The sequence below is a fragment of the Limanda limanda genome, chromosome 13 (genome assembly GCF_963576545.1).
Source record: "Limanda limanda chromosome 13, fLimLim1.1, whole genome shotgun sequence".
Taxonomy (NCBI): Eukaryota; Metazoa; Chordata; class Actinopteri; order Pleuronectiformes; family Pleuronectidae; genus Limanda; species Limanda limanda.
The window spans coordinates 11,524,811-11,539,524 of NC_083648.1; the positions used below are offsets into that span (position 1 = coordinate 11,524,811).

Here is a 14,714-nt window from a genome sequence, read left to right on the forward strand (position 1 = left end):
CATAGATAGATAAATACATAGATAGATATACACACAGATAGATGGAGAGACAGATAGACAGATGGATAGATAGATAGATAGATAGATAGATAGATAGATAGATAGATAGATAGATAGATAGATAGATAGATAGATAGATAGATAGATAGATAGATAGATAGATAGATAGATAGATAGATAGATAGATAGATAGATAGATAGATAGATAGATAGATAGATAGATAGATAGATAGATAGATAGATAGGCCTGTGTGAAGTGTAAGTGAAGTCGACTAAAATAGTCATGGAAATGAGAGTAGGACCATGGGGGCGAGGACGGATGTGAATTCAGAAAATAGCAGCGCCTCTAGTGGAGCTTGCAGCTGAAATTCATCATCCTGACACTTATTGGGCAAAATATAAATCTACAGACACTGATGGCACCAGAGGAGGAGAGAAAGTGGAAGAAAAATGGAAAGACAGAGAGAAGAGGAGGAGGTGAACTGCATCTGTGTTGACCTTCTAAAAGGCTATATAAAGACGAAGAGAATGGACGAGGGCTGTGGAGGTCACAGGCTATCTTTGTGATTTATGAGTCTCTATGGGGGATAGATGGCGGGGACAACAATCCTGCAGTGTACTTTCATTCACAGGACACATCGAGTGAGAAGGAGAGACTCACCGGGCAGGGAGCTCGGTGATGAGGTTGTGGCTCACGTCCAGAACTTCCAGCTTCTTTGCTTCACACAGCCAGTCTGGCAAGGAGTCCATATGGTTCCTACAGAAGGAGAGGGGGTGATGATGATAAATTATGTGTACTTTTTAAAGGGAGACACTTACCACCAAATATAATTCATTGGGTTACTGCATGTAGTTGAATTCTCAACAGTCCTGCTCTAGAGAACACAAAGCAGCATCTTCCATTCTGGATGGAAAGTGGCTTATTAACCTCTGTCTGTTTGTATTCAAGCAAGATTACACAAAACCTGCTGGACGAATTTCCACAGAACTCGGTGGAAGGATTTGGGTCAGTGAAGAACCCATCAAACATGGTGCATACACGGATCAGAGTGGAGGAAAATATATTTTCTTTCGTTAACATTGTGGGAGAAGGCATTTTCTCACCGTTTCCCAGGGAATAAGTCATGGATCTCTATTTAGGGAACTAATATCTATGAGAGTCTGAAATGTGGTGGAGCTTATTAGAATTTGAAGGGACTGTTAGGCCTTGGTGGAGGTATGCGTTCTGCTGAGAGCAATTCTAGTTTAGTACTATAATAAATTCACTACATCAGATAACTGACCTCTCGGAGGAGCTGCAAATAATAACCACAGCCCTCGACAGAGCTCTTGAGGATTCAAAGATAATAATAATAATACAATTTTTTTTGGGAAAGATAAATTCAGCCCCTTAAATTTAATTATTCTTTTCATGTCTTCTTCTTTTAATGACCAAAAGAAGCTGAGTACAGAAGCATATCTTTCACTTAACAATCAGAGGACATGTCAAAGGTCAGTGATGATACAGTTGGACAATGACGACCCTCTTTAGTTCATATTTAACCACATTTTCCAACATCCAGTACACGGAACAATCACTGCTCCTGTGGCCTTGAAGGGCACCGGGGATGTGCTGTAAATGAGCTTCATTTTCAAAATAGTTTTTCCAATTAGTGCTGCATCTGATTTTTCTTCTCACCTCGAGATATCCATGTAGCTGAGATTGGAAGGCACGGGACTGACATCCAGTTGTCGTAGCTCTGCGGGGAGAAATCCAAACACATTAACCTACAGCAAGGACAGAGGCAATCTATCGCAAAAAGCAGGTGGAGGGAAAATGGAGGGGAGAGTTTGGAGGGGGTGACAGGTTGTCGAAGGAGAGGGACAATGAGACTGCGGCATGGCCTGAATGTATGAGGAAAGAAAATATTGGAGCAAGATTAGATAGATGTTAAAGGTTCACAGAGGGGAGATTCACATCATTGATTTCCGTGAAGGAAAAGGTAGAGCGGTGGAGATGTGAGAGGGAAAGAATCTGTCTTTTTTTTTAAGCACACGTGAGCGCCCTTGCAGAGAACTTTAAAGGCAGTGTGTGCCAAACCCACCGTTGTTGGCAGTGTAGATGCCTTTGAGCAAGCAACCCTTGGCCTTGAGGCTGGAGATGAGGTTCCTCTCGCAGTGAAGCACCTCCAGCCTGGGGAAGACCGAGGCGTCCAGGTCCGTCAGCCGGTTGTCCCTCACGTCCAGCTGGGTCACGTGCCTCAGCAGGTCTGGCTCATCTGGCACCATGCTGGAGATTTTATTCAGCCTGACAGAGGGGGCAGAGGGGAAAGCGAAGGTTAAATTCCGACTGAACTGCACAGGTTGTAGCCTTTCTTACGAGGCAGGGAACATGCCTCAGGTGATGTCTGATATATTGTGCAGCTGCTTGAGTTCTGTTTAACTTCAAGGAAACTGATTTAGACATATAAGGCATAAATACATTATTCTCTTCCACAAACCAATACCAGAATTTATATTTTCAGATGAAAGAAACAGCATAAAAAGTCATATAAAAATAGACTTTGAGTGTTTTAAAATAAACAAAAATGCTGAATTGATCGAAAAACAAAATTCCATAAACTCTGCATTAATGCTGTTATTGTGTATTCTTTTAATTTGATGTCTTATTTATTTCATATTATACACTTGTGTATATATTCACTATTTCTAATTACTAACAAAAAAGATAAATATCCATTGATCATTATTCTGTTGATTATATGTTTCATGAATCGAAGTAAAAACTGAGGCGTAGGAATAATTGAGTGAAATAATCTGTTGTAATAATTAATTAATTTTAACCCATTAGAAGTTTACTTAAAAAAAATGCCAATAACAATATATTCCAAACTTAAATACATCAACTTTAAAATGACATGGATCACACAAAATCAGCAAATTCGATACAAGTTGCTTTAAACTCGCTGAAAGACTTTCACCACTGTGGTTTCCAAATAAGACCTCAAACACATCAGAGATACCACGTGACCTTCGCTCCAACAGGTGGGTAACGTTAGAAAATGTATTTACTGACCCCGTTTAAGCAAAGTCAGAAGAAGTAAAGTATTAACTGGAGAATACTGCAAGTCACCACAGCTCTGTGATTTCCACACAATACGAAGACACCTGATGGAGCCACTGCAGGCAAATGATTTCCTGATTCCATGCTGTCTGGCTGACTGATCACGATTTGGCTTCTTCTTAGTGTTTCCATCATTAGTGCGATAACGGGTCATTGAGTACAGTGTTTTACTGAAGCACATGTATGACTGAGGATTTAACGTGATATTCGCTTGTGACATGTCAGAGATTCATTATACAGCCCCAATATCTATATATCATTATCAATAAATTCATATTTGTGATAAAGTGTGTGCACTGTTATACCTTAAATCGATGTGTTTGACTCGGAGCAGTCTGAAGTTCTGCAGGACGAGTGTTTCTAGGTTGTTGCCGGCCATGCACAGCTTCTCCATGGAGGTCAAACGCTCCAGCACCTGGGGAACGTGGTTGAACTGGTTGAAGGACAGACCTACGTAGCTCAGCCTCTGCAGGGATCCCAGCTCGTTGGGCAGCTCATCTAAACTGTTGCCATCCAAGAGGAACGTCTGCAAGCTGAGAGAGGAACATCAAATTAAACGTTGGGCTTTAGGAGGTGACAAGAAATGATGATTCTTCATTTTCGCAGATATAGAAGCTCAGAGGCAAATGCCACTGTACTGACAAGTTCTTCTTCAAATATTCAGCACTCATGATCACTACACTTGTGATTCCAGCAGGTGGCAGTAGCATCATAAATGCCCTACCGGCCACTTCAGGAATCTACAGGCATACCAGATCATTCAGGCAGATTAACTTCTCATCTTGTCATGTTTCAAACCACATACCAGTGTATATATTTTTCGAATAGTTTCAATTTAAAGTACATGTCCAAACCAAGCTGTCAGTACTGAATAATCAACATAACAGAGGAATACTGTAGCCTGTATTGTTGTGAAGGGGAATAATACATAAATAAATTAAAACATTTAACCCTTAGGAGCCCTTGGCCTTTATATATATCACATTTAAATGTTTACCATGCATATGTTTGGTGTCTTTTTTTCAGCACAACATTATTTATTTTATTACGCTGTGACATCTTGGACCATCCACGGCGTGATTGGCACCTCCTGTGAGTTCAGGCCCTTATTCCATTAACAGTTTAGAAGACACCTTTTTAGGGAGTGAGTATAAGGGATTTTTCCACTGGGAAGGTGCTCAACTAAAACTTAAAAAGAGTGTTCTACGAGAGAAAAGCTTGTTCTGCCCTATTGAAAATTATGGACTGGAATGAAGATTTATTTTATTTTGGTGGGCAGTGTAAAACTTTCACTAAGACATTCAAACATCATATCTCAGCCACTTCAACAACGTCAAATAATCACTGAAATAAACCTCAGTGTTTTATTGTCATTTGAGTCCTCAAGGACATGCAAGACGCTGGCAAAGAAAAAGTACCAAAATATAAGAGGAAGAATCCAAAACATCTGCACAACAGATGAGCCCAGAATCAAGATGAAGAAAGAGAGGATATATAAATGTTTTCAAAAAAGATTGACAATGAATTTTGTCTGGTTACAAAGAGAAATGAAACAGACCAGGAACAAGGCCGTGACTCACTCCACTCACCACAAATGATCAGTGCATGATTCGATACTGTTTGATCACATGCTGAAAGTCTCAAAGTGCACCATGACGGTTGTAATGCCATGTGCTGGTTGTTTGATAACATTCGGCTTTATAAACTTGTGACAATCAAACTAGCAAAAATGCAGTTGGTCTGTTCCCAAAGCTCTGAGATGGCATCAGTGCAAACACTGGTCTCATGACAGCAGTAAACCCCCTAACAACCAATAACAGGGAGAGGGAGGGTAAACACGTAAAACAAAATCAATAACTCAATAAGTAACAGAGTAAGAACAGGTATGGTGTAATATATATATATGGAGCTACAATGAGTATGAACTTTAGATTCAGTTATGTAAATATGAGCACAGATTTAGATCTTGAGACACACAGTGGGGACTCGTCACATCAGATCTGTGTCAACAACCTCCTGTTGTTACTCACTTGGACATAGCTCCCACGGAGCTGGGCACAGAGACCAGGTAGTTACAGCTGAGGTTGACCTCTGTAAGGGTGGGGATGTCGCAGATGGCGGGGGGAAACTGACTGAGATGGTTGTTGGACAGGTTGAGGCTTCGCAGACGGGAAAACCTGAAACATGACAGAAAATAATTAAAGACAGCGTAGACTGAGAAGAAGAGAAGAGAAAAAGAGAAGAGTGATTGGAGATGTAGTTGCATCTCGTTGACATGAATATTGCAGGAGAGGAGATGTTCATAAATATATTAATGAAATTGATTCATGGGCAATGTGGCAAAGTGTAGCTAACACTGAATTTGTTTAAGTGAAAACCACAGTTAGACTCATCACACCCACAAACAAAGCCTTCCTCTGGACTAAACCTTCGTATTTGATTGTTGAGCAAACAAGTATGACATTGACGTCTGTGTTTTTCTTTTAAACACCGATGGCCAGTGGCATTTGGCGTGGTGTCCCGAGGCAGAGCGGCGACCTTCAGAAGGTTAGCCCCTCAGTGGGGCGGGAGCCAAGGGAATGAGGCGGGGGGGGAGGACTCTCTCTGTCCTTATTTATCCATCTACACAAATACAGACACACATGCAACCCGCTATCACCTATCGTGCGCCACAGATAAAGCGTCTATGTCAAGTCAGAGATTGTCAGTAAACCATATTAGTACCGCCGGCTGGAGCAGCTGCTGATACTGGCACAATGTCAGGTTTTTCTCCCCATGTGCACACACACAGGTTACAAACACACACAAATGCACACACAGTATATCAGGGCGATGGAGAAAAAAAGCAAACAAGATGTCAGAGGTATTGATTAGGGTGGCCAAGTAATTCCAGCTGAGGGTGACTCCTGCAGGCGGTGGGTGGGGTTGTGTGGGAAAATGTCATTCCGCTATTAATCAATCTGCTGAGTAATGCTCCCACCCCCCCCCCAGAAGCTCCCCTTGTCTGTGTCATGCTTTGTCATTCTATCCCATCATGCTATGCTCCATTCTCCTTTCCTTGTGTATTTAAAAGGAGGCCTAATAATTTTTAACAAAGATAATCAGCCCCAAACAAGCAGTTCCCTGTAGATCTTTAGATATTATTGTCTTTACCGCTGGGTTTAAAATTCCAAAGTAGCTATATTTTTATATTTCTGTTACATTATAAAGCAACTCTATGGTTCATTTGTTCTATGGCGCCTTTTAGCCCCTTTTAACCGAATGTTTTGCTGCTCCGGCCTTTAACTTCACTGTCATCAACCATCTTACTAGACGCTTTAACCAACATGTAATCATTAACCAACAGTCCTGATAAACCCACTGTATAAAAAAACCTAACCCCCACTACCAAACAGCAGAGAGACAATATTAGCATCTAGCTAAATAAAACTAAGACCAAAACTAAGACGTTATGTTATACATAACTCCATAAGGTTATTATATGTTTTGCGGTTACAGCTAGTCTCAAGTGGCCAAACATAGCTGTCAGAGTAGGTTTTAGCCTGCTAATCAATATTTGTTATTTAATTATTAAACAAGATCATGATTCATCACATCTCCTTGCAACATTTTGAACTCTTTTAGCTCGTTGTTTTGGTATTGCAGCATTAAACTCCTGTCGTGAGCCTCATTTCTATACATTTGCTTTGTTGCGTTCAGCTAAAGATCAGATCGACGGCAAAAAAACAGAAGACAGACAAAGTTAGCAACTAGATGAAAGTTGTGGAAAAACTACCAGCTTAAAGGTAGATGGGTTTTTTGGGAGTTGGTGAACAGCAAAAAATAAATTTTAGAATATTGGACTCTAGGTGAACATTTACAACTTTAATGGAACATGTAGCTGCTTGCTAACACTTTCAGCATGTAAGTTTAGGGTGATATAATTGCTTCATATTGTTTTTAGCCACTTCTTCTGGTTTGACAGTTAATGCAACTTTAACCCCTTTTTTGTCAAATGTGCTTCTGCCACTACTCTGACATCCATCGCTCTCTCCTACCCCCACTCACTTCTTTGATATTTATGGCCTCTGAACTGTCATGGATATGTAAATAAACAGGCAGACAGTTCAGTCATAAGTCAGGCGACGTCAACCATGTGTTACCCTCGGTGAGAGGTGACCTCTGTCTCAGAGTGAGAGATGCATGCTGGGAAGACAAAACCATGCTAGAGGAAAGAGCCAGTATCCACGACAACTGATTTTGCATATCTGATTGGCAGATCACCCACCAGTTATTCTATGGCCAGAAAGGAAAGAAGGAGAGAGGCATGTGACAGGTTCACACATTCCATGGCTCTTGGAAAAATACAAAGCACTGTGACTCCATGTTAGATGTCAGTGAAGGCCAGTGTTTGTATTGAAACAAAAACAGACTCTCACACAACTCCCCACACCAAAACACATACACCCACATTCATACAGGCTGCACACAGCAGATTATTGTTTGGGCTCCAGCTCTTTTGATTTGAGTCTCTCAGGGGCAAAGAGGAAACCCACTGACTCTGCTACATGCTTCTACATGTCGAAAGCCCTCTATTTTCAGCTAACTATTCATCTCTTTCTCATTACTGACCTCTTTTTCACTCGTGCTGGGTCAAACACGGATGAGCCTACTTAGGGTTTGGCAAAGCTAAATGGATGTTACCTCGCTTGTCCAGCAGGGGAGCAGTGAATCACTTGCTCAGATATAAAACAATTATTTCCCCACATCATCTATACAGTCATTAATCAAATGATTAAGATATAACATATTAAAAAAACCTGGATCTTCTTCGCATTCATAACTTTCTCTCAGGAGGACATAAAGCATACAAGACCTCAGGGGGAAACATACTGTGTGCCTCACCCTGTAGATCTAAATATTACCCGAACCTTCACCTTAAAATGTTTCCACCTTAAAATGCAATGATTTAAAATAGAAGGACTTGCTTTTTTCCCCCATAAGAAAGATAACTCTCCATTAAGTGACTGTGTAAAAAAGATGAACAGCCATCTCATGGAGAAAACGAAGAATGCCATACTGTATCAAGACTCTGTATGCACTGACCCCAAATCTGTAGCCTGCAGCCACTATTTCTGTTTCACACAAGCAAGCAACTCTCTCCCTAACAAACACACACACACGCACACGCACACGACCCATTCTGCAAACACATACTAAGGTTCACACAATTAATTCAGGAAAAACTTTGGGCGATAATTTTCAGAGAGAGATGCTGTGACATTCGTTTACCAGTGTGTGCATGGATGCAAATTCATGCATGCATACACACAGACACACACATTCACATATAGTCTTGGATGCAAGCTTTAATCTGTGAGCATGATAAGCATGCAGCAGATGGTGCCCACAGTGAGAGAGAGTGAGGGAGGCCAGGGACATTAAAAGCCTCCCTGCAGATGCATCCACCCTTTTCGGCTCTGAGCTCGTTTGGCCTGGCCTGGTACAGCACAGCCCTGGCTAGCCTCGTCTGTCTCCGTGTGCCAATGGCCACAGGCTGCTCAGATCGATGGCTTGCAAACTGTAGGCGAACGCTAAAGCACTCCAAAGCAGCCAGCCATGACCTGCTGTGTCCGGTAAAGCCTTGCTGTGTCCTGTCTCTCTCTTCCTTGTACAAACAGCCCTGCCTTCTGCTGTGGACAAATTAAGTTAAGCTTTGCTAAACCTTCTCAAGTCTCATCTTGCCCGAATCAGCCCATTCAAACCACCCAGCCAGGCCTCCTTGACCTGTAATGGATCCCAAAGGCTTTCAGCTCCTTCTGCCTATCCCGCTCCTTATAGTTCAGCCCCAGGTGTGTGTACTGTAGATTTACGATGGCACTGTACCTCTGCAGCTGCTGCAGCCGCTGGTCCGCGGGCAGGAAGTTGTGTTTGAGGTTGAGGTGGGTGAGGTCGTGGCTGTAGAAGAGGTTGGTAGGAAGCTGCTCCAGGCTGCAGCAGGACAGGTCTACCGAGTTTATTCTCTGGGACACCATCTAGATGGCGGTGGCAAGGAGAGCAGCAAGGGTGGAGAAGGTTACAGAGAGAAAGAGAAAAAGAAAGATGGAGTTAAACAGGATTATCGCCCCCACACATGACTCTAGTGGTTTACTCTGTATGTGTGTGTGTGTGTGTGTGTAGCCGTCTGCTAAAGGGTCAGATGTCATTCAACAGCTAATCATTTTAGGATTAGAGAGTCAGGAGAAGTCAAGGAAAAGTCCTGCAGGTCAGTGACCTAACATCAGACATTACATCATCAACTAATCTAGTAGACTGCAGGTGTGTGGCGCTGTTCACCTCCGATCATTTGTTTGTCAAATTTACAGGAACCCAGAAGCTGCAGTCTACAATGAGACGACAGCAACTCAGCAACTCTTTGTATCGGAGAAAATGAAAGCCGGATCAATATGGATTTATGGGGGCATAATATATATACAACAATTTTTTTATTGTTCCTTAAGATATCTTGACAAGGGTTTTGATATTTTACAGTTCCACAATTAACTTCCTTATAAATAAATATGAAGACAACATAAATACAACCAAATATATAGTACTGAATAGAGGAAATATTTTTTTTAATTGTGTAATATAAACGTTTAGATTTTATTTTATCAGAACATATCGGCAAACATAAATACCAATACTGTTCTGTCTGGTAAAGGCATAACGGTTAAATCGGGCTCTAGACAAAATCTACAGTCTGTGAACTTGAGCCTTTCAGAGCAGAGTTAGCTAGAGGCTCAGCAGTTGTCACTTGGGCACGAGCTGCCTCTTTCCAGGCTCCTATTCTGAGTGGCCCTCTGGGTGCTGCTGACACGCATGTCCCTGTTAATATTTAGAAAGGAGGGTTTCTGGCCATGGCCTACTTGAGTTCAAATTAGAGAAAGAGAGAAAGAGAGAGAGAGAGAGAGAGAGAGAGAGAGAGAGAGAGAGAGAGAGAGAGAGAGAGAGAGAGAGAGAGAGAGAGAGAGAGAGAGAGAGAGAGAGAGAGAGAGAGAGAGAGAGAGAGAGAGAGAGAGAGAGAGAGAGAGACACGAGTGGTGTGTATGCTCCCAGAGACACTTGGGTTATAAAGTGTACTACAGAGTGGACAGCAGTGAAATGTGCACTTTTCAGTCTACTTATCTCACACATTGGGATTGCAGAGCCATATTTTCATACTTCAACTTGCAGTCACCCCTAATATACAATGCAACTGACCCATAAGTGTCACTGGGGAGCATATGCTCATGTTCTCCCTCTTTTCTTCGTCTAACTCTCATCCACATGCACACAGTCAGTACCTTGGCAGCGTGTCTGTGCCATCGCAGGTGCTCCGTGAAGCTGTCAAAGCTGACGTAGTAGGTTTGACTCTGAGGGCCCGCTGAGCTGAAGGCCAAACAGTGATTGTGCTTCTTCACCTCCTCCACCTGCAGCACACACACAGAATTGATGTTAGTCGGAAATACTGACATCTCTGACCCCCCCCTCTGAGTATAAATGATTATCCCATGCATATAGAGGCAGACAATAGGAAGAAGGGAAGGAAGGAAACAGGGAGGAAAAGCTGACACATCGGCGTCTCAATAGATTATCTCTTATTCGAAATGGCTCCTGCTGAGGGAAATAAGATGTTTAATGGCTGCAGGATAAACAAATTCAGCCAACCGGAAGCATACTCGTGAAAATATATAAGGCACGCATGATCATATAATGAGCCTGTGCGTGACATGAATGTATGTGAAATTGCTTTTTAGACACACAGAGTCACACACACACACACACACACACACACACACACACACACACACACACACACACACACACACACACACACACATCCAAGTCACATGGACTCAAAATGAATGGCTGACTGGTTATAGTTACTGAATAGAATGCTGGCACACATACCCACAAACAAACCACATACAGGCCCATGCAGAGGCACTGTTTGCATGAATGGTTGACTAGAGGTCATGTGTTGTTCGACAAATGTTTAAGAAGTAGGTGTGGCGGAGTATGAAGTGTCCTTTGTGTTGAGCAGACGAGTAGAAAAGGGATATTCAGAGGAGCACTCGGAGCTTACGCAGATCCATAAAGCAATAAACAGATAAAGGTCATTTTTAGGCAGGTGGTTTAAAGAGAGAAATAAAGCCACTTGGATGTAATAGGGATCCATAACACTAAAGATTATTGCATGTCTGGACTCCAGATGAGAAGTGGACCAGAAAAAAAACCATTTTGACTTTGTCGAGCCTGGCTTGCATCACTTCTGTGTGACCTTGAGCCGAAGTGAACAGAGCAGACTAACTGGCAGACAAACTAAAGGGCAAACAGTTGCTGAAGGTAAAACGTCGCCAAGGAGAAAACTTCCTGCATTAGACATTTGCAGAGGGTAAAGAAACTTTGTCAGGTCAGTCCATGGTGATACGACATCATGATTTTATCATCCAAAGCATAAATTACATGACACTCCCATTAAAGACAAGGATGAGGAGCAACAGTTATTTCCCTGCTGTGGTGCGACTTTTACGTACTTTTCCTCCAATGAGCGGCAGGATATGCATCTTCCCTGTCTGGCTCTCTTTAACAGAGGAGACGATGAGGCAGGTGCCGCACAGGATGACCTGCCGCCTGGTCCAGCGGTTGACCGGTAGCTGAAGCTTCCCTTTCCGAACGTTGTACATCCCTGACAGCTGGATCCGCTCTGAGTTCTCGATGCTTTGGGGTTTCCCTGAAACATAAAGACAAGATACATAGTGTGGTTAGCAGCATGATAGATGTGAGCTTGTTGCAGGCAACTGGGCTGAGGTGGGGTCCAGATGCTAACATCAGCATGCTAACATGCACCCAATGACAAAAGTAACACTGTGTTCTTTATCACATATTAGGTTTACCGCTGTCAGCATCTTAGTCTAAAGTTATTTTTGTTGAAATCACTTTTGACCTGCAGGTGGCACCAGATGATTCACAATGGATAGGCTTCATCCTCTGGGAACCATGAATATCGTCATGAAAATTCCATTCAGTGGTTGTTGAGATGCTTTAGTCAGGGCCGCTTTTAGGCTATAAACTGCCCTGCTAGTTACTACATAATGCCACAAAATGAGAAATACACCCACAGTGGTCAGTGCCGTCTTAGCACAAGATCTAAATTCAGCACAACTGTCAGCCTTGCGTGACCTATTTTGCACATAAAACTAAATAGTCCAGATTTGCATTCAGTGTAGTTCTCAGTCACAAACTCAGGAGCAGGTGCACCACTTCTAAATTAATGCTCTTAGAATTTCTGAGTTGCCTTTATTTGGTTTTACCCATCTGTCTATCTCTCCTCCACGGCCTGAGCTCTTGCTTCACCGCCAGCCTGCCAAACCTGAAAGTCAGGCTGCTTATCAGGCGTTGTGTGAGCCAGGCTCTTATCGCTCTGTCTGAACATCCACCTGCTTTCTGTCTACCTCCACCTCCGCAAAAAGAAACTCATCGGACTGGCATGCGCCATGTCGTCTCTTCTCTATCTGTCCAGCTGCCGAGCTTTTGGTTTCTCCCTTCTATCTATAGTTTATAGTAATTTGTAACATTGTGTTTAACATCACAGTTTTTAGAGGAAAGATCAATGGCTTTGTTGACAAAGTTTTCCCTTTCAAGTGACATGCGGCCTGAGAAAATGTGTCTGGTACAGTGACCTGCTCTAAACTATCTGTATCCCTCTTGCTCTATCTCTTTTCTGTAGAGGTTATGTTATATCCATTAAGAAGCCCTCCTTAATAACAGCCTGGCTTGCTTATACCCACAAGTCGCCATATTGGCTTACCTGTGTGTGATTTCACATAGCACGCAAGCGTTTTGCAGTCAGAGGCGGGATGAGTAACATGTGACAATATCGTTGTCATCCTGTCCCACGATGCTGGCGCTCCCTTTTACACAGCTATCAATCAAGCTTGTTCCGCTGACAAAAAGATGGAACCACAAATTCTCTCATTTCCATATTTGCACCTTTCATACAGACAACAAGCAAAAGTGTCTTTTGTCTTTGTCAAACTTTCCCGCAGGGTGAGTCAGAGAGGATGTAGAGGGGAATTCAATAGAGGAAGAAAAAGTAAGTAGGGTAAACAAGTGCGAACTTGCATACAATCTCACGGCTTTAAACAAATCAGGTTTTTCCCATGCCGTCTAAAAGGCAGTAGAGTACTGTACTGCACGCTGCTCTTATCCAACACACTCAGCAGACCTTAACAACCTTCTGACCAGAGGTCTGCTTACATGAGCTGATGTGGCCAAACCTGAGGTCATGCCAGTATATACACATTTTATTCTGCTGATTTTTACACATTTGTACACAAATTAATTCACCCTGAATTGACCTTTCCTCTGCGCTACAAACTAATCTTGCTCAATCAATACTTGTCTGTTTTACAACAGGATATTTACTTTGACTAAATGCTGAGTATTAACATAACCGTGCTGTTGTTCAATGTTGATAAGGGGTCATGTTTGAGGGTGAGCTGCCTTGGTATATGCTTAAAGAGCAGCCACCATCAGTGGGCATGTTGTACAGTACAGCACAATCCTCTGGACAACTGAAGAAAGCACAGGGATGGAGCTGTTTTAAATTATCTTTCGTTTTGTTCTGAAGAAAAGATGTGAAAATGCAAAACTGTTTGCGACATACATCAGACATATATGCAAGACCTTCCAAACAGCATGCACTTGGAAATTTGAAAACACTCCAAGTCGTGTGTGAACTACTTCAAAACACGTGGGTGGTTCTGGAGATGAAGATGTGTGTCTTAGGGGCTGTTTACACACCTGCCACGCAATGAAGACAAACACTCTGCACAAAGCTATCAACCCATCTTTAATATCCTGTATATGACAGTGTACATAGCATAAACGCAAATTGCAATTGAAATTTGATAAAAACGTATAATTAGGGCTAAATATATTCTAACGGATCTGTAATATTCAAAATAATTTGCTCTTACTCTGTATTTCCATGTGAAAAATTCAGCTGAAAACCCTTTTTGGATTTTATAAATGGCAAATCCACCCAAGTATCAGAATAAAAAAAATATTTATATGTGTAATCTTTATAGTGCCTCAATTAAATCGACAGAGACATCTTTACTTTATAACCACAGTGAACTGGTAAATATCTTAGTCTAACAAACTTAACAAAAGAGTTTAGTTTAACATTTGTATTTGTATCATATTCGACAAGGAACATCTCTTCTCAAAAATAGTGTATCATCTGCTTAAAAAAGGTAAAGTTTTGGACTTTGGGGCAAAAAGAATCCCTTCTTCCTTGTTGTTGCCTTTCTGTCTGTTGCTCCACACTATTGTAAATGAGTGAGTGTTGCAGGGAGCGAATAAAACTGCAGGTTTTATCTCTTTTTAAAAAGGTCATCATTGCCATGCACTCCACAGGAACACTATTGAGAGTGTGGGCATTTGTTTTATTGTGTGTATATGTACACAGTGGGACAAGTTCTGACTGTGTGGAAAGTGGAAAGGGAAGTGGCTTAAAGAAAGAAAGTAAAAAGGCTTGGTCTTATTTACATAGTTGTGACCATTGTTCAGATTCACTGTAATGGTATTTCATGCACCAGCTACG

General features: G+C 42.0%; 1 protein-coding gene across 1 annotated transcript in view; it reads right to left on the minus strand.

Moving 5' to 3' along the window:
• The window catches only part of phlpp1 (PH domain and leucine rich repeat protein phosphatase 1), a 45,431-nt gene that overhangs the window by 6,400 nt on the left and 24,317 nt on the right, over positions 1 to 14,714 (minus strand). Inside the window, exons 2-9 of the mRNA XM_061083793.1 lie at positions 11,641 to 11,837; positions 10,408 to 10,533; positions 8,969 to 9,117; positions 5,134 to 5,280; positions 3,409 to 3,636; positions 2,085 to 2,287; positions 1,679 to 1,739; positions 662 to 757 (exon numbers count right to left, since the gene is read on the minus strand). Of these exons, the coding sequence (XP_060939776.1) occupies positions 662 to 757; positions 1,679 to 1,739; positions 2,085 to 2,287; positions 3,409 to 3,636; positions 5,134 to 5,280; positions 8,969 to 9,117; positions 10,408 to 10,533; positions 11,641 to 11,837 (1,207 nt within the window). The remainder of the gene's footprint in view (positions 1 to 661; positions 758 to 1,678; positions 1,740 to 2,084; positions 2,288 to 3,408; positions 3,637 to 5,133; positions 5,281 to 8,968; positions 9,118 to 10,407; positions 10,534 to 11,640; positions 11,838 to 14,714) is intronic.